This window comes from Mustela erminea, chromosome 8 (assembly GCF_009829155.1).
Source record: "Mustela erminea isolate mMusErm1 chromosome 8, mMusErm1.Pri, whole genome shotgun sequence".
NCBI classification, from domain to species: Eukaryota; Metazoa; Chordata; class Mammalia; order Carnivora; family Mustelidae; genus Mustela; species Mustela erminea.
In genome coordinates, this window is record NC_045621.1 from 25,508,940 (window position 1) to 25,531,219 (window position 22,280).

At 41.9% G+C, this 22,280-nt stretch overlaps 1 protein-coding gene across 12 annotated transcripts in view; it reads right to left on the reverse strand.

Moving 5' to 3' along the window:
- The window catches only part of FN1 (fibronectin 1), a 67,283-nt gene that overhangs the window by 18,280 nt on the left and 26,723 nt on the right, over positions 1 to 22,280 (reverse strand). For 3 of the 12 annotated variants that reach the window (XM_032354715.1, XM_032354721.1, XM_032354714.1), the window contains exons 18-33: positions 22,002 to 22,196; positions 20,971 to 21,243; positions 19,396 to 19,662; positions 15,137 to 15,231; positions 13,554 to 13,722; positions 12,875 to 12,961; positions 12,438 to 12,629; positions 10,613 to 10,885; positions 9,280 to 9,462; positions 7,112 to 7,201; positions 5,596 to 5,865; positions 4,134 to 4,250; positions 3,295 to 3,459; positions 1,984 to 2,139; positions 1,199 to 1,312; positions 104 to 373 (exon numbers count right to left, since the gene is read on the reverse strand). In XM_032354715.1, the coding sequence (XP_032210606.1) occupies positions 104 to 373; positions 1,199 to 1,312; positions 1,984 to 2,139; positions 3,295 to 3,459; positions 4,134 to 4,250; positions 5,596 to 5,865; positions 7,112 to 7,201; positions 9,280 to 9,462; positions 10,613 to 10,885; positions 12,438 to 12,629; positions 12,875 to 12,961; positions 13,554 to 13,722; positions 15,137 to 15,231; positions 19,396 to 19,662; positions 20,971 to 21,243; positions 22,002 to 22,196 (2,916 nt within the window). The remainder of the gene's footprint in view (positions 1 to 103; positions 374 to 1,198; positions 1,313 to 1,983; positions 2,140 to 3,294; positions 3,460 to 4,133; positions 4,251 to 5,595; positions 5,866 to 7,111; positions 7,202 to 9,279; positions 9,463 to 10,612; positions 10,886 to 12,437; positions 12,630 to 12,874; positions 12,962 to 13,553; positions 13,723 to 15,136; positions 15,232 to 19,395; positions 19,663 to 20,970; positions 21,244 to 22,001; positions 22,197 to 22,280) is intronic. The other 9 variants (XM_032354718.1, XM_032354724.1, XM_032354716.1 and 6 more) reach the window with 3 other exon arrangements.

The window sequence follows — 22,280 nt, forward strand, 5'->3', positions numbered from 1 at the left end:
ACCCCCTTACAGGGACTCCAGAGCCCAACAGAATGTCTAAGTCACTCAGCGGGGCGTGGAGCCGCAACGCCCGCGAGCACCCGTGCTGCGGTGGACGGTATACCTGTGGACTGGGTTCCAATCAGGGGCTGGCTCTCCATATCATCGTGCAAGGCAACCACACTGACTGTGTACTCAGAACCCGGCCTGAGGCCTTGCAGCTCTGCAGTGTCCTCTTCACCATCAGGTGCGGGGAAGAGCTCACGGATTCCATCCTCAGGGCTCGAGTAGGTCACCCTGTACCTGGAAACTTGCCCCTGTGGGCTTTCCCAAGCAATTTTGATGGAATCGACATCCACATCAGTGAATGCCAGTCCTTTAGGGCGGTCAATGTCTGTTAGGCAAATTAATGGTAAGAGGTTATGTGAAAAGCAAGTTGTGAAATGAGCATTTTTATAACGTGCAAAGCAGTTCCGCAGATATCATTTTCTCTGATGGATTCAATTCCAATTAACCCACTAGCAAATGGGAAATTACTTGACACTCGATTACGTTTCTTTCGGTTTTAAAAAAGATTTAAGGTCACATCACTTATTAAGACGTAGGTGTGCGTGAGACACACAGGCACCCTGCAAAATAGCCCCACAGAGAGGATTTTTTGCCATTAATTTTCCGGTATTCCACCAAGATTCGTTTTTGCAGTGTGATGTTAGTCTCACAGACCTGGATTTTCTATACCTTGGAAGTGGTAAGGTTGATTTTCAATGTTAGATTCAGAGGATTCTAATCCTTCTTTAACTCTTCTCTCCCCCTCCCCCCACTATTTACATTAAATGCTGCTCCAGGCAGTTTTCCAAATGCTCCAAACGCAATAGCTTCATGAAGCCCACTGCTATCAACTTTACCATCCAGTCATAGAAAAGAAGGTCCAGGCAAAATATTTTGTAGATTTGGCTATAGGCAAACAGGGTTCTGCTGAGGCCATTTGAGCAAATGAAATTCAAAGCACAGCAGCTATGAGAGCTCCCTAAATTCTTTCCCTTGATGTTCTCTGCTTGGCACCAAGAAGGAAAAATGTCTGTAAAGGACTCAGCTCAAGATAACCAACTAACCAAGCGGGCTGTCTCTACGTGTACTTGCAAAAGGCACATGGAGGGCGTTCAGAGGCCTAAGAACGAAACTGACTTTGAAAAATGGGGAAGAAGCATGGGTTACGTACTTGTTACTGCAGTTTGAACCAAAGGCGGACTCTCTCCGTCTTGATTCTGAGCATAGACACTAACCACATACTCCACTGTGGGCTGCAAACCTTCAATGGTCATTTCTGTTTGATCTGCAAAGGGAGGGAAAAGTAAATGTGGCACCTGTGTCATCTGCTGTTAAGGCCACGGATGTGACCACCAGCATTCAGGAATAAAAGCCTGGTGGCCTGGATTTTTCATTTGTAGAATTATCACGAAAACATGGATAAGTCAGATATGATTTCTCTTGGACGGATATACTCATGGCTAATACAAATTGTCATACTGGAGGAAGGTCAAACTAAAGGATACACTCTAATATGATGCCTCCAACAATGAAGGATGCCGCTCTCGGAAAACATGAAAATTAGTTTAACTTTAAGATATTCCCTTAGGATCCTAATTTTACCAGGATTTTATATAAAAACAAAAACAAGAGCTAAGAGAATCTTAAAAAGTTGGGCCGTCTCTCTACTTTATGTGCATGACTAAATAAAACCACAAAGAGATATCTAATAATGCAAGATGTCCACACCATCAAACGGAACTTTGCATGTAAAAGGAGAAGTGCACTTCTCCAAAAAATTCTGCGGTGGAGGAAGTCTATAACAATCTCAAGCCCTGAATTCACAAATGGGGAAATGTTTACATAGGACATAAAAATGTATGGTACTCAGACCTGGGTGGTCATGTATTTTAAAAAGCATATTGTGGGGCCCTCTTCTGTTTATCCTGATGAATGGGAGATGCTGGTTATTCTCACCTGGGCCTGTGGTTTTCGTTTTTGATGGTCCTGGGCCATTTTTGGGAGTAGTGGTCACTCTGTAACCAGTAACAGGGGAACTTGAAGGCAGCCACCTGACGCTAATGCTGTTGTCCTGAACATCAGTCACTTGCATCTGGGATGGTTTGTCAATTTCTACAAAAAAAAAAACAAGGAGAAACCAGTGAAGCCCCAGTTGGTGGGGACAAGAATGGACAAGAAATGATTCCAGTCCTGGTAGGCACAGAAAAATCTCTTATTAGTTAGTGACTCCCAGGTAGTCCTTTGGCAGAAACACGCAGAGGGCCTTTGGGAGGTGGGACCTGTATCTAGATACTGTTCCCTTTTTTCAGTATGGCTGCCTCATACACAAAGAAATTATATGCCAAGTAGGTGTTTGTCTTCTTACTTTATCAGCTCATTCATTCATTCATTCATTAACAGATATTTTCTGAACACCCTTTATGCCCGTCTCTACTGCAGGCCCATGGAATATATCCATTAACAAAATAGACACAATCTCTAACCTTTGCGGTGCTTCTTTAAATATCTGGCTTGAAGCTCTGTCAGATTCATCTTGTTAAAAAAGAAAAGCAAGTTGGTGCAGCCACCGTGGAAACCAGTGTGCAGATTCCTTAAGAAATTAAAAATAGGGCTACCCTATGACCCTGTAATTGCACTACTGGGTATTTACCCCAAGAATACAGATGTAGTGAACAGAAGGGCCATCTGTACCCCAATGTTCATAGCAGCAATGGCCACAGTCGCCAAACTGTGGAAAGAACCAAGATGCCCTTCAACAGACAAATGGATGAAGAAGATGTGGTCCATGTATACAATGGAGTATTATGTCTCCATCAGAAAGGATGAATACCCAACTTTTGCATCAACATGGACTGGACTGGAGGAGATTATGCCGAGTGAAATAAGTCAAGCAGAGTCAATTATCATATGGCTTCACTTAATGTGGAGCATAAGGAAAAACACAGAGGACGTTGGGAGATGGAGAGGAGAAGTGAGTTGGGGGAAATCGAAGGGGGAGACAAACCATGAGAGACTGTGGACTCTGAGAAACAAACTGAGGGTTGTGGGGTTGGGTGAGCCTGGTGGTGGGTATTAAGGAGGGCACGTATTGCATCGAGCACTGGGTGTGGTGCATAAACAATGAATCTTGGAATGCTGAAAAAAATTAAATTAAATTAAAAAAAAAAAAAAGAAAAGCAATTCTGCAATGAGGAAAATACCATGGGAGAACATCACAAACCTATCTGAGTAAATATTCCCCTGTCTCTCCAAAGGAGGAGTCAGTACCTGTTCGATAATCAATGGAAATCGGCTTGCTGCTTGCGGGGCTGTCTCCACGGCCAGTGACAGCATACACGGTGATGGTGTAGTCTGCTCCAGGTTTAAGGCCACTGATGGTAGCTGTGGACTTGCTCCCAGGCACAGTGAACTCCTGCACAGGGCTATTTCCTCCTGTGTGAAAAGGGGTTAGTTCAGAGCGTGAAAAGCTGAGAAATAGTTGGGGACTGCTGAGCAATGACATTAACATACTGAGAAAACATTTAGTCACACCCTTGATTATTCCCTTTAAAAGAGAATTATTAGTAGGGTCCACATGGAAACGTATTTATTTATGCATGTAGTGAACCTTATAGTAAGTGTGTAAAAATTGGGAGAAAATTGCAGTTGATGCTTTTTTAACATTCCAGTATTCAAATGGCACTGAGTTGTAGATTAACATTAGAAGGAGAAAGAAGGTAAGTCCTCAACCCAGGATGGAGTATACTGGGTTCCTTTTTCAAGACATTAATGTAATAGATTCACGTTAAATAAAATTCTGAAAATACAGGAAAATAAAAAAATACAAATCTCTTATTATTTCATCAATGATAATATATTTGTGAATTTGTAATTCTTTCTTCCTGAGCTCTCCTGTTCCTCCTTTAGAAGGATACAAAAAACTCTGTATCTTGGTTTTGCCACCAATTAGAGCATATATATATTTTTTCACATATTCTTGGAAGAGACAAGGCTCCATTGAATGGACTTGCCAAAGTCTCTTTAAATATGCATCTGCCCTTGGGCTTTGAGGTTACCCACAAAAGAATCTGGCTTTATGGGAGTGAAAGAGCATTTCACTAAGGCACCTGTTTCTCCGTAGGTGATCCTGTAATATCTCACTGTGACAGCGGGAGCTTCCCAGCTGATCAGCACACTGGTAGGGGTTGCAGCAATGACTTCCAGGTCCCTTGGAACATCAGAAACTAGAAAAACAAGGCAAAGTTTCCACATCTATAACTTTCAAATGATGCCCAGATTCATTCTGCTCCTTTTTTTTTTTTTTTTTTAAGATAACTACCTTTGTAATTCCTGCATTTAATAATGCAGGTATTATGCAAAATTAGCAGAAGTAAAAATAACAAACAATTCAAGGTAAGGGGTTAAGGAGGCAATTCAGATTACGATAAAATGACTATTACAAATTTACTGAAGAATTCTTTTCCTTCAACTTTTTATTCTGAAAAATTCTAAAACAGTGGCGCCTGGGGTGTCTCAGTCGGTTAAGTGTCTGCCTCAGTCTCAGCTCAGGTCTTGACCTCAGGGAGTCTGAGCTCCACACCGGGCATGGAAACTACTCAAAAATATTAAAACAACAGAGAAGTTACAAAAAATAATTTAATGAACACCTACATTCCCTTCTCTTGGGCATTTGTTAATTAGTAAAAATTGCCACAGTTGTTTATCTCTCTTTCTGTGTCTTTCTCTTTTTGTTAAACCCTTTGAGCCTGAGGAACAGGTATCATGATGCTACTTGTCCCCTAAGTACCTCAGCATGTCTCCTAAAAATACCAACACCGTCTGATTTAACAATTCTGGTTTTATTTTTATTTTTTTTAAATTAATTTATTTATTTGACACAGAGAGAGAGACATCGAGAGAGGGACAACAAACAGGGGGAGCAGGAAAGGGAGAAGTAGGCTTCCCGCTGAGCAGGGAGCCCGATTCGGGGCTCGAGCCCAGAACCCTGGGATCATGACCTGAGCTGAAGGGGGCAGACGCTTAATGACCGAACCACTCAGGTGCCCAATAATTCTGTGGGTTTTTTTTTGTTTTTTTTTTTAAACTTTTATTTATTTATTCATGAGAGAATGAGTGAGAGAGAGCATGAGAGAGGAGAAGGTCAGAGGGAGAAGCAGACTCCCCAAAGAGCAGGGAGCCTGATGCGGGACTCGATCCTGGAAGTCCGGGATCATGAGCTGAGCCGAAGGCAGTCGTTCAACCAACTGAGCCACCCAGGCGCCCCCAATAATTCTGTTTTTAAAGGAACTCTAAAACAGAGATTTCTTAATATTTTGAATAAAATTTCAGGTATTAGAAATGTAAAAATACATTATAATCCAGTGAGAAATTTTCTGCAATAAAGTTATCTTCAATAGAGCTAAAGAGGAGATTTCCTCCACGCATTCTCTCACTTCTCTCTCCGTGCCTCACAAGCACAATCCATTTTTCTAAGAGACGATGATTCAGACAACACAAAGCCGCTTTCCAGAAGATCCCGCCTGCCCGGGAAGTCCTCTGAGTGCCTTTGCAGACCAGAAAACAAGTTACCTGTTGACTGTTGACCAATCAAGGGAGGGCTTTCTTCTCTGCCATTCAGAGCAACGATGCTGACCACATATTCTGTGCCCGGATTGAGATTGGTGAGGGTGATGGAATTCCGAGAGGGGGGCACTCGGTCTTCCCGAGGTCTTCCACCAGTGTGCTCGGGGTGATGGCGAATCCGGTAGCCAGTGATGGTGGCTCGAGGGGCAATCCAGTGGACAGTGAAAGAGTTGGCAGTGATATCAGAGAAGTCAATGCCAGTTGGGGAATCAAGACCTGTTGTTCCGACCCAGGGGGAAAAAAAAAGACATCACCAGTTTAGGAGGTGAGGAAGAATGTAGGGAAGGTAACCCAGGGAAGCCAGTGTTTCTGTCCTTTCTCCTCAGCACAGCAAAATGCTGTGCTTGCTGTGCTGATTCTAAGCCACACATAAATTTCAAAATCATAAACTGCCCCAGCTCCAAATGGCCAACTCAAGCTTTTTCTTTTTTCTTTTGCTAAGTAATCTGAGTTATTTTTACATGTTGTTACCAAAGGTTTCTGCCTCGCTTTTGAAGACAGCTATTTAAGATATCTGGGAATTATTTTTCAAATGCTTCAGTGTTCAAGTATTCTGGGTTTCTATCCTGTAAGTGTGTCTCTCGAAATAAGGCAAGATATGCCCACTTTCAGGTTAAGTGTTTGGTTCGTAAAGAAGCTTTCTGCACTCAAGAGGAAATTGTTAGGTCAACAGGGTAGTAATAATGCCAAACATAAAACTCTCAAAAATGAAAATAAGGCATCATCCTGGACAGAGTACATGCAAGTAAATCCTCATGAATTGAAAATTTAGTGTACGGCAGAAAAATTAGTAAAAATTTTAGAGTATATCTCAAATTCAAATCAATTAATCTCTCTGGGCCTGTCCAAAATTTTTATTTTAGTATTAATAAATTGAGATATCACAATTCCTTTTTGGAACCAAGGGTACTATAATAAATAAATTAATGGGTATACCACATCGCACTGTTTTAGAAGGGAAAAATTAACAGAAGCCCTCATATTAAAGAAGAAATGTAATATTACAGGATTCAGTTAAACTTCTTCACATAGCAAATGGCTATTTCGCCAAGCAGAAAAAAACTTGTTGGCTTAGCAAAGGAAGGAAAAGACTTCCATGACAATGACAGCGTTGGATCAGCCTTAGACAGAGCCGCCTAATGAGAGGGAATGGTCACCATCTCTAAACAACAGAGATGATATTATTCTTGGGAGATTTTTAGAAGGACAGACAATAACGTTTCTGGACTATTTTAGTCCTCTCTGGAAGCCAAGAGTATAATCTTAGTGACTGAAAGTCAGGGTAATACTTGCAGAAGTGTCATTTAATTTTTAAGGCCAGTGATCAGAAAGTAATGACAAGGCTATAAGTACCACTACCACCCCAGAAATGGAGGTGCGTTTTTAGAAGCAGCATTCCATTCTGCTATTTAAAATTGGTAGGTCAAAGCTATTTGATCCGAATACTGCCAACACGACTCACCTGTTTTCTGCCTTCCTCTAAGGGGTATGCTCTCGTGCTGTTCGTATACACTGGAGACACTGACCAAATATTCTGTGCCAGGCAGGAGATCTGAAGAGACAAGGAGGACTTATTTTTAAATTGTGCTCAGAAGCATGAAAAAAGCAAATCACTCTTAGGACTATTTCAATGGATAAAATAACATACACAAAAGTTGAGTCCCCTGACCTACTCATACTGACGTGTGAGTGTCACTACCTACAGGTAGGCTGTAATGGGTTGCTAAGGAAAGGTCACCTTGCCTTCCAATGTCTCTAAGCTGTGCCCTCAGATGTACTTCTGAGAGTATGATTCACCCCGATCTGCAATAAGATGGTAGCTGCCACATAGCATTCTCTCTGTCAGCCACTCAATACTACACCTGTTGAGGGTATGTGATAATAATCACTGTGGCTTGTCATTGACTTGTCACCAACAACCCTAGGAAGAAGTTTGCTACTATTTAAAGCAGGCTTGTGGCCATCCAATAAACTGCAAATATTTCAAATGTACAGTTCAGACAGGTTTTGGACTATGTATGAACTTGTGAAATCATCACCACATTTATGACAATGAACGTATCCATCACCTCCAAAACTCAGGTTTAAAACTATCCCCATTTTACACATGAGAAAACGGAGGCACAGAAAAGTTGTCTTCTTTGACATCCTTGCCTGAAATCATAAACAGTTTGACCCAGGCCAAGACGGGTGGTCTTAATTAAGCTTTACTGGAAAAGAGTTACAGTCCAAGGGGAAACGGATAGGATTTGCCATAACAAAGTAAGAACAAAATACTTAACAAAATTACATACACTTTCCTGAGTATCCTCTTCTCTCATTTTGAGGTCTCCGAAAAAGTACAGAGTGAGGGTTCTAATCTTTGGATTCTTCCTCATTAGACCCCATTCCCCCCCATACCATTTCTATAGAGGCCCCTGCAAGGCTTAGATGCTCAGACTTTCCTTTCCTTGTTCCTCGTTGCCCAGGGGTAATTTATTTAACCACTACAGACCCTCGTTGTTTCATCTATAAAACTGGGTAATAATGGTTTCTCTGGGGGGAGATGGCTACTTTGCAATCTAGAGCAAAGATCTAGAAGAAGATCTGAGAACACATGATGAACATGTGACCAGTCTGTGGGGCAGACCTGGTCTTAAGGCAGGGGGTGCATACTGAGCGATGCTGTTAACTGCTGATCCCAGAATGCTCCAGAAGACAAATAAGAGCCCTGTTGATGTACAGATATAAGGGTGTTCTCACTCTCAGTCGTGAAATGAGAAGGCGGGACTGTGGTCATGTTGAGCTGCCTTCCCTGCTCTAAAGCATGTTCACGATATGGAGGATATTTTCAGACTATCCTCTGGTACTGTACTATATGTGAGCGCTTTCCTTCCTTGTGTGGAAACCTATGCCGTTCTCCTGTGTTTATTCTACTACTCCAGTGAGAGGATGACACTGACAGGAAACACAGCACCATGTCTCAGTCTCCTTCTATTTTCTTTAATCAACGATGTCTATTTCAAAAAGGTAATATCTAGAAAGACACAATTTTCGTAAATGGTTGCTGTTTTTCCAGGTCCTCAGCCTTCAGAGAAACCCTGCCAACAGATTCTTCCTGAAGTACCCGTTACCCTTCGGCTCTTTCTTCAAAACAGCATCCTGAGCTATCCTGAATTGCTGTTTTCTATGCCTTCAAACACCAGAGATTACCTGCTTAATGCTTTTTTTAAAAAAATGAGAGTAAAACAGATATGGTGACACTATTTTCAATCCTCATCACTTCCCTCTCCAAACATTTAGATTTAGTCATACGGTTTCTCCTGACATTCGTTTATTTTTATGTGTTCATCTGGAAGCAGAATTTGTTTGAAGTCTTCGAACTTCGCTGCTGGTGTTTTTCTCCTATGATCTTTAAAAAGTTGTAGATCTCAGAGATATAGACATGAAAATCGCAATAAACATGACAGCTTTCAAAATGTACAGGGCTGCATATCCGATGTGGAGTTCAGCTTCTAGTCTTGTAGCTGTCTTCATCTTAGTTACTCCTACCTGAGAACTTGGAACTCTTTCCTGGGGCTCTAGCTTAGTAGATACAGTTACAGTAGATACAGATACAGTTAGTAGATACAGATACAGTTGACTGCTTACTTGTCAAGACCACTGCATTGTCTGAAGGAGAGATCGACAACTCTGCAACATCTTCCTCATTTTTCACCGGTGAGTAGCGCACCAAGAGGTTGGTCAATTCAATGGATGGAGGTGGGGCCCAGGTGACACGCATCGTGTCGGGACCAACATTGGTGAATCGCAGGTCAGTGGGAGGAGGAACAGCTGGTTTCAAAGAAGGAGGAACACCAGGTCAAGATAGTTTGAAAACGAAAGTTAACCCAAAGAGCTGGGAAGCTAAAAAACAATAACTCATGCATAAAGGAAATGAGTCACCATCATGCAAATGATCTAATCTAAATCTAATCTAAATCATAGTGAACTACTGTTAAAAATAAAACACTACACACAGTACTGTTAGGCCCCTTTAACCTTTCTGCCATCGGTACATATCCAAGAATAATTTGCATCTGCTTCCAAATACATGGATTTGAAGTGCATTATAAATACCACTGACAGTTATTTTATCCCAGGCTGAAGAGGCTTAAGTTGCCACACAGCAGAGAGAAACACAGCGGTGCTTTCTGAAGAAACACATGCACACAGACAAAAAGACAAGAGGGTCCTAAGTTTCCCCTGACCCGAGGTGACTACAGCTACCGGCATTGCTACAATCCCGCTCCGTGAACTCTACCTATAAGTGAAGAGGTTCATGCAGATTGGTTCTCGGCATGTTTCTTACCATGCAGGGCAGAGAACCTTTGTAATGTTGCATGCTCAGCCCCAGACTGGTTAAAGAGGAGTTTTTTGTTTTGTTTTGTTTTGTTTTTTACCTAGCCATGGCAAGGCAATCCACCATGCTCCAAAGTTTCTTTTTCTCCTCTATCAAAACACCCCTCTTCCAATTCACCCTACATTTTACTGGGATTTTAGTCAACTACAGAAAAGGAACACGGTGGGCTTTCTCGAAGAGTAGAAGGAAGGGCATCCTGATACGTTTGGAAGTACCTTTAGTATTAACTGGTGCTCACAACGCAATTTGGTACTCATGCAAGATACGTTAAAAAAATAAAACAACTCCAGGTAGGCAAATTCATTTAACCTTTGCCATTTTGCATCGAACAGATCAGCTCTCTCTAGCTTTATGCACATTTGTGGTTTAAATGAAAGTGTATTTAAGACCACGTGCACATGCCTTCGACCCATCGGCTTAGCCTATAGGTCCGATTCCTCACCCGCCCCCAACCCATCCTCCCTCTCCTAACGACTGGCAAATTGCTGGCTTTCCCCGTGAAACGTCCGTCTTTAACCAGAGTGACTGTTGGCAGCATGCAACACCATCCATGTCTCAAACACAGAAGTTTTCAAAATTCACCCGTTTGCTGTGTCAGTGTAGTAGGGGCACTCTCTCCGCCATTAATGAGAGTGATAACGCTGATGTCATAGTCAATGCCCGGCTCCAGCCCTGTAACTGTGTAGTATCCTACTGAGGAGTCCACAAAATCTTCAAAAATAGGGATACCTTCTCCTGCCGCAACTACTGTGATGCGGTACCCAATAATGGTGGAAGAGTTTAGCGGGGTCCACCTCAGGCCGATGCTTGAATCGGTTATGTCAACAAAGCTTAGGTCAGTGAGTTGGGGCACCTCTATTGAGTTACAAAGCAAAGGGGGGGGCAAAAGGAAGATGGAGGCAAAAAGAGGAAAAAATAAAGCAGTGTACATCAGGTTACTAGTGGCAAACTTGACAGAATGTTAAAGCAATGATGGTAATATGCGATCTTTTCCCAATGTTCTGAAAAGACGTTCTAAGCACCATGAATATAGTTTGCTTCCCTGGAAGAGTAGAACAGGTTACAGTATTCTTAGGGATCTTCTTGTATTTGAAAAGGATCTCTAAACAGTAGAGTTGAAACTCTCAGGTTCTTATAAGTCACAGGGCTGTTTAGGATGTCAAAACCATTCTTAGAATCTAGACATAATAACTGTAGTAAGTACCAGCAATGCTTTAAAAAAAAAAATGAAAACTTTTTTAGTAGGAAAACAGAGCTTACATGAAGGAGGTTTAAAGAAAAAAAAATCGGGCGCCTGGGTGGCTCAGTGGGTTAAGCCGCTGCCTTCGGCTCAGGTCATGATCTCAGGGTCCTGGGATCGAGTCCCGCATCGGGCTCTCTGCTCAGCAGGGAGCCTGCTTCCTCCTCTCTCTCTCTGCCTGCCTCTCTGCCTACTTGTAATCTCTCTCTGTCAAATAAATAAATAAAATCTTAAAAAAAAAAAATGTAAACTCTTCAAAATGATATAAAAAAAAAAAAAAAAAAAAAAAAAAGAAAAAAAAATCGGTCAGCGAGTTTTTCTTTCTTTTTCCGTAGAAAAACTCAAGACAATATTACGGCCATAATGCTGGTGCATTATGAATGTATGGTGTGAAACATTCAGGAGGAAGACAGGTATACTGGAGTCCAAGACCACTGCCAATATTTTGCTTAACTCATAATCGAAGTTATTTAGTCAGCATTACGAAAAGCATTCTCCCAAATAGTGCAAAGGAGAATATAATCTGTTCAATGCTTTCACTGGGTCACAATCCAATTTTGGACAAAGAACAAACCTATCCCCAGATAGGTCTTTTCAATGTTGTCTTTCAGTCCACCAAGAAAGAACACCCGAAGGCGTGGCCTTTATGTCATTTCTTTTTTCAATTTTATAAAGGTAGGATTTGAAACTTTAAGATGAAGAATTGAACTAGCCAAATCCTACGTCCATGCTCATGTACGGACACAGGTATGATTTTATGGATGTTGGAAACTGACATGGACTGTACAATCAGGGACAAATGTGCCGATGGGATGCATTTACCATATTACTTTTAGCCTGTCAGTACTGAGGACAGACACATGACATCATTTTAGTAATATTTCCACGTGAGCGGACAGTACAGAGTTCAAGCCGTCATGGCACTCAGTTACATCCCCATCGCCACAAACAGCATCCTGGTGAAGCGGACAGGAAAGCAGTGTAAATAGCAAGCATGTGTCCAAACAGTTGCTCTGACCTCACGGTTTTGGAGAGTGTAGTTGGGGTGGGGGGTCAGAAGTAAATCCCAAATGTACTCGACACCCTCAACCACCTGGGGATTAAGATCTTAAGCCCTACTCTAATCGAAACTGCCACTCTTAGGATAGTAGCTTATTCTTCCATTACCTGGGATGACGGTATCAGAGATAGGGACACTTTCCTTGTCATCTTTGACAGTGTAAACACTGACATTGTACTCCAGGCCGGGACTCAGGTTCTCGAAGGTGCAAGAGCTCTGATCTGCATGGACCACTTCTTCCAGAGAGTAGCCCTGTTGGCCATTTAGAGGGGTGGTGGTGATTCTATAACCAGTAATGTCTAGAGAAAACAGGAAGGAGGAAGTTACTGCACAGAGCATCTGTGAGCCAGGTCACCTTAAACCCGACTCCAGTGATGGACCCGCGAAGGGGAAAGGAGGAAGACTTGGCATTTATGGAGGACTCCCTGTGATTCAATGTCACAATGACCCTTTGAGGCAGATATTAATATCCTCGGTTTAAAGAAGCTCTTGGACCAGGGGAGCAATGACCAACGGTTTGCCCTCTGATACATCCCAGGCTTACCTGGAGTGGTGCTCCTTTCCCAGGAGACGGTAAGCACTCCAGTGTCAGGGTTTGCTTCCAGGTGCAAGTTCGTGGGTGGAGACAATGCTATGCAGAAAAAAATTTTTAAATTAAAAGTTAAAGCTAACACCAAGCACATGACCTGTGGAAAGTACTTTTCTCTCTCTCTCTCTCTCTTTCTTTCTTTCTTTCCTTCTCTCTTTTCCTCCCTCCTTCCCTGCCTCTCTTTCTTTCTCTTTCTCCCTTCCCCATTCCCTTCCTTCTTTTCAAGAGTCAGTAAAAATAAAGACGTTACACTATGAAACATGGGTGGATGGTGATTCCCTGAGAACATTTCTTTTTACGGTTAACGATTTTGCAATACTATTGAGATTCTTCCTGTCCTGCCAGTTCATAAATATTTTTGACGTGGAAAGAACAGTTCTGATAGCATAGAATATATGACATGAGATGACCTTGCTGCTCCAAACCCAGCAATAGCTAATAAGGTAAGTGGGAATGGGAGCTTCCCCCTCGTGCCATTATCAGAAGCAAAGAAGCTCTGGGACCAGGGGAGCAATGACCAACGGTTTGCCCTCTGATACATCCCAGGCTTACCTGGAGTGGTGCTCCTAAGAGCAGCTATGTTCAAGAATCGGACCAGTTTTAAAAACTAAGAGAGGGAAAGAATTCCTCTTACGTGTCACCACTTTCTTTACAATCGGAGCATCTCTCTCTTTCCCATCCCTCAAGACGGAGATGGTGTACACATATTCCACGCCGGGAGTCAGGCCAGACACCACGATACTTCCTGACTCTGACGTCACTTCTCGTGGTGCTTCCCCTCCTTGGCTTGGTCGTACACCCAGCTAGAAGGAGGAAAGCAAAATAAACACCAAGGTCAAGTATCTCCAGAGCTGGATTACTGCAGAGAGGTTGCAGCTATGCTGTATAGAACGGGAACTCTTGTGCACACTGCTTATTGTGCTTTGTTAGGCGATGAGTTGGAGCCTGCCTGTAGCTCTATTAGACACTTCAGTGGGAAGTTCCTTGGGCTGGGGGGCTAAGGTGGGAGAGACGTCTTCCAGAACTGCAGGACATTGGCTTATCATGGAAGTTTATGGAGAAATAGCATCACGTGCTGTTTTGCTTGATCAATAATCTCCAGATATAAACCAGAAGTACACAGGGGTTTTGGGCCACGTGGCAAGTTCAGTTCTACTTTCTTTGCCGCTGGAAGAAATCCTCCAGCGCTCTCTTTAATGAGTTATGAACATTCAACTTAAAGGTAGCAGCCCTTTTAACATTTTCTACTTCAGAAACATTCCTTTTGAAGAAGTATGTTCATAGCTTAAACTGCAGGACAATATATTACAAAAGAAGAATGAAAATGAAGGTGCCCATAATTTTCAATTTTTTAATATTTTGTTTCAAAACCTAGGTAATATCGTCTCATCAAACAGTGTTCAACTCCAGAGAGGTCCTTTGTAGGTTATAAGGCTTCTGAAAGTCAGAATGACACGATTAAGGGAAATTTAAAACAGCAGTCTTCGAAAAGGGCTTCTCTATATTTAAGTAGCATAATCATCAACATGGCCATTTGCGTATTTTAAAAAAGAAGTGACCTTTGGTGTATTTTTCTACATAAGTAATCATGGAGATTTAGTCTTGATTTCCAATTATAGTAAATATTTCTCTCCCCACACTCTAAATGCCAAGGAAAGGAATTCTTTTAAACATATTCATTTGTATTCATCGCTTCCCTAATATCATTACTTTAAAGAACATGAATCCAGATATCTACAGGGAAGACCTTAATCTTAGCTTCTATTAAGAGATTCACCCAAGGGGCTTTGAACAAGTAGAGATGAAAATGATTGGATGGAAATGTGATTTTTAAGTGACTCTGAGTCTAACTGGTCTCCCTAACTTGGTTTTCGTGAACTTGTTGACACCCATTTACAACAACACAACAAAAGGCATTTCCCTGTGTATTTTAAAATGCCATTCCCTGGGGGAAAGGACAAGAGAAAATGAGAGGACAACAACCGTTCTAGATGAATATTTTGTCCTTTACAAAGCACTTCCCAGCCTCGGTCCATCCTTCTGTCCGTTTAGTGAGGGGATGGTCATGTTATCCCTCCACAGTGGGCGTCACAGAGACACAGATGAAGGCAGGTAACAGACCCCAGGTCTCCTGACTCCCAAACACCCTGTTTCTATCACAACCAGAAACAAGCACTTCGGGACTCTATCAAGAGATTAGGAACCCCCGCAACTTACCTTAAAACCAATCCTTGGAGCAGGTGTCCATGTGATCACAATGGTGGTCTCAGTGACCTCCGTGTTGTAAGGTGGAACGGAGCTGAGGGGCTGCACTGTGAGACAGAACCAATGCACATGTTCACACCTTGGAGTCACAGACGATGGCAGAGAATGCACAGAACGAGCATTTTTACGGAGAACCTCAGTTTACCCAGCTAGTGGATCCTACACGTAATAGCCTTTACTGGGTGGGAATTTGGAGGAGGTCAGTGCTTCCCGATCTTTCATGTGCCACACAGATGATCTGGCAGCTGGCTGAAATGCAGGGTCTGATTCTGTGGGACCAGCGTGGGGTTAGGACTTTGCATTTCCGTGATGCCCATGCTGCCAGTCTGTGAGTCATACATCAGGAACAATGGCCTCAATGACCTCAAAAGACACTTTTGAGACCTCGGATTCTTTGCTTTGTGTCTTTTTATCAAGTTTGGGATTTGAGTTTTATGATAGTAAATTTCCCTCTACGGTCCGTATAAAATCTCAGTTGAAATGTAAAACTGGTCTCCACAAACTGGTTATCCTTCTGCTTTTTAGATCATTAGTCGGAGAACAACTGTTAAATCATAGATGTGATCTGAAAATAGCTCTGTGCTGAATTATTCCATAACGATGGTCAATTACTTTTGGTTGCAATGAGAAATACCATATGAAAATCCAACAAAATCTGCCACTATGGGCTTACTTAGAAATCCTAAAGATTCCTTAAATACATGATTATTCATTTAGGATAATCACATTACAAAAATTTGGTACTCTGCCACTGGAATTAGGAATTAGAACAAGTTAATTTGGCATCTCCTAGCGTCCTGACCTCACTGTTGTTATTCCTCTCAGTGAAAATACTACTTTAAAAAAAAACAGAAACAAACAAGAGAAGAAGTATGTGTACACACACTTAAGACAGACATTTTCAACAGTCTACAAATCTTATTACAGATTTAGAACCTCTAAAATATAATAAGCTAAACAACTAAATCTTGGAATAAAGGGAATAAGCATTGCCAAGACATTTGAACAGGGCGAGTCAAACTCAAGGGTTTTGAGTGTGTTGCCAGCCCGGGTCACGTATTTGGTGCCTTCATAATTCCTTCCTTTTCATGTCCCAACCAAATTCTGCATCCACTGGGGGGGAGGGGAACCTATTAAATGCATTTATGCTAAACTATGAATGGCCAGGGAGACAGTTATCCTCTGGAGGTACACGATGGAGATTCAAAGTCTTAAGACCCCGCTCACTCCTCAAATCCAGTCCCAGGTTTTCCCTTTGACCATGCGGGGATATGGGCACAAGGGCAATTCTCCCAGTTTCCAGGCTGGCCTTGAATGTGTGACTTTTTAAAAAATTGCTTTGAAAATACTATGTGGAAAAAAATAAAATAAAATATGTGTGTGGGCTACTCTGTAATGACTCCTCTAACGGTTGACCTGATATTCTACTGTTTAGTGAGCTGTTTCCTAACTACACTATTATTTCGATGGTGTCTTCGGGGGAACCAGGAGGGGTGACCCATGATGCCTTCCCAGAGTCTCTGAAAACATATACCACTTGGCAGCTGCTGACTTTGCCAACATGCCATGGCTTGCCCCATGGGACCATGCTAATAGCCACAAAAATAAATAAATAAATAAATAAATAAATAAATAAATAAAAATTCCAAGAGCAAAGAGCTTCTCGCACAGAACATCTGTGAAAGCCACAGATTTTTCACAAATTACATTCTCTTCAACTGTCTTGGGCTTTAAGACTGGGTGTTTTCTATTGCTTCAGCCAGCCAGCCAGCATCTTCCCAAGTTTAAGACGATGCTCTCTGCCTGGGAAGACCATTACAGGAAAACCTCCAAACCACAAAGCCACAAACTGATGTCAAACAAAGGATGTGACTGTAAGTATGAGTTATGGGTTCTGGCAGGTCTTGTCAGGTGAAGAACAGCCTGGCTGTTAAAGAAATAAAATTTGCCCTATTTATGAAGAAGCAAGCTGTATTTTCCCCAGAAACAGCAAACTAGCCCTCCTCCCCATGCCACTCCACCCCCCCCCATTTTTTTCCCCACATTTGCTTTTAAGAATTTAGCATAAGTATAAAATCCAGAAAAGTTATTTCCACAATTAAGCCTGGTGAGACGGTAAAAAGCTACAGAAACTTACAGCAATGGCAAAAATATGCAAGCCGTACTAATGTTTACAGCCTCAGAAAGTACTTTAAGTTCAAATGAAGTTGTGGAACTGCCTACTTAAGTAGGTTTATTTAAATTGAAGCTTTGCTTGGTTGAACTGTCTTCATTCTCATTCTTTCCTCAATCATCTATTCAGTGAACAGTTTTTGAAGGCAGACTGCGTGTTGGCACTATGTTAGCCTTTATCTGGTAAAAATCAGTTTTGAAAATCAGTACTTTAACTCAAATAGAATTGTATTTTATAGAAATATGCTGTGCAATGCATCAATGTAACGTGGCCAATATATCAAAGTCTGCAAAAGTACTTGGAATAGTCTATATTGACTCATTATACTTAATTGTTGCTACTTACTTAATGATACTTAATTATTGTTAGTATCATTAAAAGTGTTTTTTCTTTTATGGGCACTCTACCCAACAAAAGAAACTACTTAAAACAGGTCTCATGTTAAGGAGTGAAAAAGTAAAAAGTATAATTTGTGGAATTAGATGTGGTCAGTAAAATGCTTAATCTACTGAAATCTCTATTCTAATTCATGAAAGGCATCTATAAAAATAGATATTTACAAGAAATACATTGACCCTGATTTCATATTAATAGATTCTAGAGTATCTTAGTAACACATAACATAAAACAGCAAAATTAAGTGGTTAACTTATGAACGAAAAGCAGATCTTACTTGCTCATAATTAGCAATTACTTAAGAAAAGGACTTCACTTGCCCAAAATCCTACACCCAGTTTAAGTAGAAATACATTTTTGGTAAGTTATGAATTCTTACTGGAAAAGTTTGTGGAGAATTTTCTTTGGGAAGTAAATTCCTTAGTTACTTACCATCAAACCTACATTCACTTTTTGAAGGCTTCTTTAACATCTTTATTTTTAAACACTTCTGGAAAAGTACAAACTAGTTCACAGTCGTAGTATATGTTGAAAAGGGTTAGGTGCTTCTATAATTCAAAATGTCGAGTTAAAAATAACAACTGAAGCTCAGGTAGAAATTGGGGGTCTCCTAATTCTTTGTAATATAAATGAGAATGTTTTTAATAGAACTCAATTTATGAGTTCTTTATACATGTCTTTATTGTGATGTAGATATGTAGGAGATTTAAGGCCACTTTCCATAAAGTGTGCAGCAGAAAAGGACAGACGTGACCAAAAATTGCCAGTCTTCCCTCTGGGGAACTTCAAGAGTCATTTAAGGAAGATGAAAAGAAAAAAAAAAATGTATTCTTTTCTGCAGAAATACTTTAATCTGCTACAGTCTCATAAAGAAATCCTTTCCTTAGCTTCTTGCTCTGTTGGTTTCCATTCAGTTGGTAACTCTTCATTCTACACTTAACTGCTATCATAGGACACCCAAAGTGGGAGGGTGTAGACATCCATGCTGGTTTGGATTCCTCCCCCAACTGGTGTTTGCTGTAAATTCCTTCAATACAACATTCGACTTTCAAATAACTGGGTACTTCAGACTGCGTTACTCACAGTGGTCCCAGAGGAAATAAGAAGTTTGGCCACATTTGTAATTTAACTTTCACCAAGATTTTCTTTCTGGGGGCGCCTGGGTGGCTCAGGGTGTTAAAGCCTCTGCCTTTAGCTCAGGTCATGATCCCAGGGTCCTGGGATCGAGCCCCGCATCAGGCTCTCTGCTCTGCAGGGAGCCTGCTTCCTCCTCTCTCTCTGTCTGCATCTCTGCCTACTTGTGATATCTGTCAAATAAATAAATAAAATCTTTGGGGAAAAAAAAAAAAAGAAAGAAAGAAAATCTTGCTTCTGAAAACGATCAACTGAACCGAATCGCGTGCTTCGGGGTTTCTATCCCAGCACAAGCTCCTCAGTGTCTGATAACCACCCACGGATTGAGGGGCTGGTCCCTGACCACACTTTGAGTAGTAGCACTGCTTTAAATCTTCCTTTTTACTTAAACCTCGTACTAAGGTATTTTAAGTTAATTTTTTTAAAAAATTGGATGAAGGACGGAGGATGTAAATTCAGGTAAGAACCTATGAAATCACAAAGACAAGACATTCAAACATTGGCTTACGAGTGGTGAAGACCCCGGTGACTTTAGGGCTCTGCTGGTTGCCTTTGACTGCAACGAGGGATGCGGTATACTCAGAAGCGGGCTGCAGATTCCTCAGTGGGTACTGTGAGGCCGAGGGACCCACATTGTACTGCTTGGGCTGGCCTCCCCGGGTCGGGCCCACAGTCAGTCGGTACCCCGCTATCCGGGCCCGAGGAGGAGTCCAGGTCACTAAGACAGTGGTGTCCGTTTCATTGGTAAACTGGAGGTTAGTGGGAGCATCCAATTCTAGAAAAAAGATGAAACACACCAAGAAATATTTGACCCTCAGTCATGATCATCCCGAAACTCAAAAGCTTCACTGGATTTTTTAAACCTTCCTTAAAGCTGAAACTCAGTAAAACTCAAAACCTTGGAAACGTGGAGCCAGTATGAGATAGAGGGCTACATGGAACTTTGCAAAATGGTGTTAATCATGAGAAATTGCTTTTTTTTTTTTCCCACTTGACTTTGGTCCTGAGGAAAGTCCAATTTTCCAGCATTTCTTTCCCATAACCCTCTGATATTATACTAACATTGTAGAGATCACATCATCAAAACAGAAACAATAACCAAAAAAATAAACCTCTCATGAATGTCACAATGCACTCTGAACCGAACAGGTTAAGACATGAGAGAGAAGCCCCAAAATACGAGGGCAAGATGAAACTCTACACGGGACAGAAAGAATATTGTGTGCATGTATTGAATGAATAGTCCTTTGCTAGAGAAATAAAAGTAATTTTCGCATGATCCGTGTTAGCTAATAATTATAGCATATCCATCAGAATCACAGCAGGAAGCTGGTGAGTGCACACTATCAGACTATCAGAAAGAATCACACAAACCGTGAGTGTTCTTCAGTGTGATAGCTAGAACTTTCTCTGCAGTGAATTAAAACACTTTCCAGATGAAGGAAATGCTTACAAGGTAATCCAGTGTAATAAGTGAAAAAACTGGACATGGGGTCACAATGACAGCAGTCTACATGGGCCAGCCCCATTGCTTCCTAGCTCTGGGACGTTACAGACTGCAGAATTTTCTATCAGCTTCAATTTCTTCACAAACCCAATGCGGATGAGAAGACCTTCTTCGTTAGGTCAAGGAGAGTATTAAATATAAGGACCATGCTCGTAAAGAACCGAGCAGAGGCCCTGGGACTTCATATGCAGTGACTGTTTCAGCAATGACTATTTATAAATAATTCTAGAAAAGGTTAAGAGCATACATTTGCATTTTGATCTAGGTATTTTTAGTTACAGAAAATATCCTCAAATTTACAATCCATGTCTCTGTCAGCAAAGAAAATCACGTTCTCTTAAGTTGCCTCTCTTGGTGCCATCACCCGCTACGGGGGTAGGCGTATTCGGGAAATGGGTCACTGTTGAGCATCCGTGGAGCTGGCCTCAGACTAACGACGTGCTTCCCGTCCACGATGCATTCCCTCACCCACCGGGTATCTCCTTATCTCTAACCCGACCCCCAGGACTTAACGGTTTGCTGTGCCTTCACCACAGACTGGGAGTCAGGGTGGGGAGAGTCGGGAGCAGGACATACTGGTCGTTTGTTCCGCCGTCAGAGGCTTGCTCTCCCTCCCCTGGTTCACAGCGAAGACCTTGAAGTGATAGGTGACCCCGGGGGACAGTCCGGTGACTTCCGCAAAGGCATTCCTGCTGATGGGCAGCCTCTGGCCGTGTTCCCCAGGCAGGTTGACAGGGATCACGTCCACGCGGTAGCCGGTCACCGCGCTCTCGGGGGGGCTCCACATGATGGTGATCTTCACGTCCGTCACTTCCACAAACTGCAGGTCCCGAGGAGGGGGAACTTTATCTAACAGACAAGAGCCAACTGGTCATTCACAATTCCCACTGAGGTGTATTTATTTTAAGCCAATTTCCTGGATGTACGTAAGGAAATTCGTGGCGCCTCTCATTTCAAAGCAATGCTAAGTTTTGTCTCTCCACCAGAGAATGTGTGTTTCTGTTTATATTTCCATAGTTCAGTCATCCTGCTTACACAGGACATCTGAAGCTTTTTATTTCACTTAACCTAAAATGTGTAGGTAAGCAGATGAGTTTCCAATGTATTAAGTGTCCTGTTAAGGAGTTTAAAATACACACACACACACACACACACACAACCAAAAAACAAAACCAAAAAATACCCTAATTGTGACAACAGAAAAAATGTGGCTTGCATTTTACTGAGCCATTTTGTAAAACTCTAAAGTAACAGAGGAACGAACACCAAAGTTTCTGGGGAAAAATAGGAAGGTTTTATGTGTTGGTTTTTAATCAGGAAAGCCAAGAGCCAGCTTTGATAAGTTAGTTTATAGCATGGACATTTCAGCCAAATTTCTTAAGTTGAAGGATAAGCTCATCTGTAAGATTACTTGCACACAGGAACTGTTGACAGAGATAAAACAGCCCTCCCAGAGAAATAATAACTCTTCAGTCTCCCACTTCTGGTCCACCCCAGCAGGCTAATGGAATGAGCCTGGTTGTATTCCTCCAATAAAAGGGAGGTTAAGCGTCTTGTCTTGCTAAGCCCTGAAAGGTAGGCTAGCACAGGAGGAGGCTCTCAGTTACCTGAACGCGGGACACCTGTGGTTTCCTGTTGGATGAAAACAGGAGTACTTTCTTGGTTTTCTTCCACCGCGTAGATGGTGATGTTATACTGGACACCAGGTTGCAAGTCACTAAGGGTGACGGAGTTGGCAGTTTCAGGAAGGTTGAGCTCCGTGCTGCTGCCTTCTACCGAGGGCGAATACACTATTCTATATCCTGCAGATTCAAGGGGGAGAAGTTAGCCACACAGTTTTATGAAACAGAGGTTTAATGAGTCCTAAATCTCTCTTCTCTGAAAAG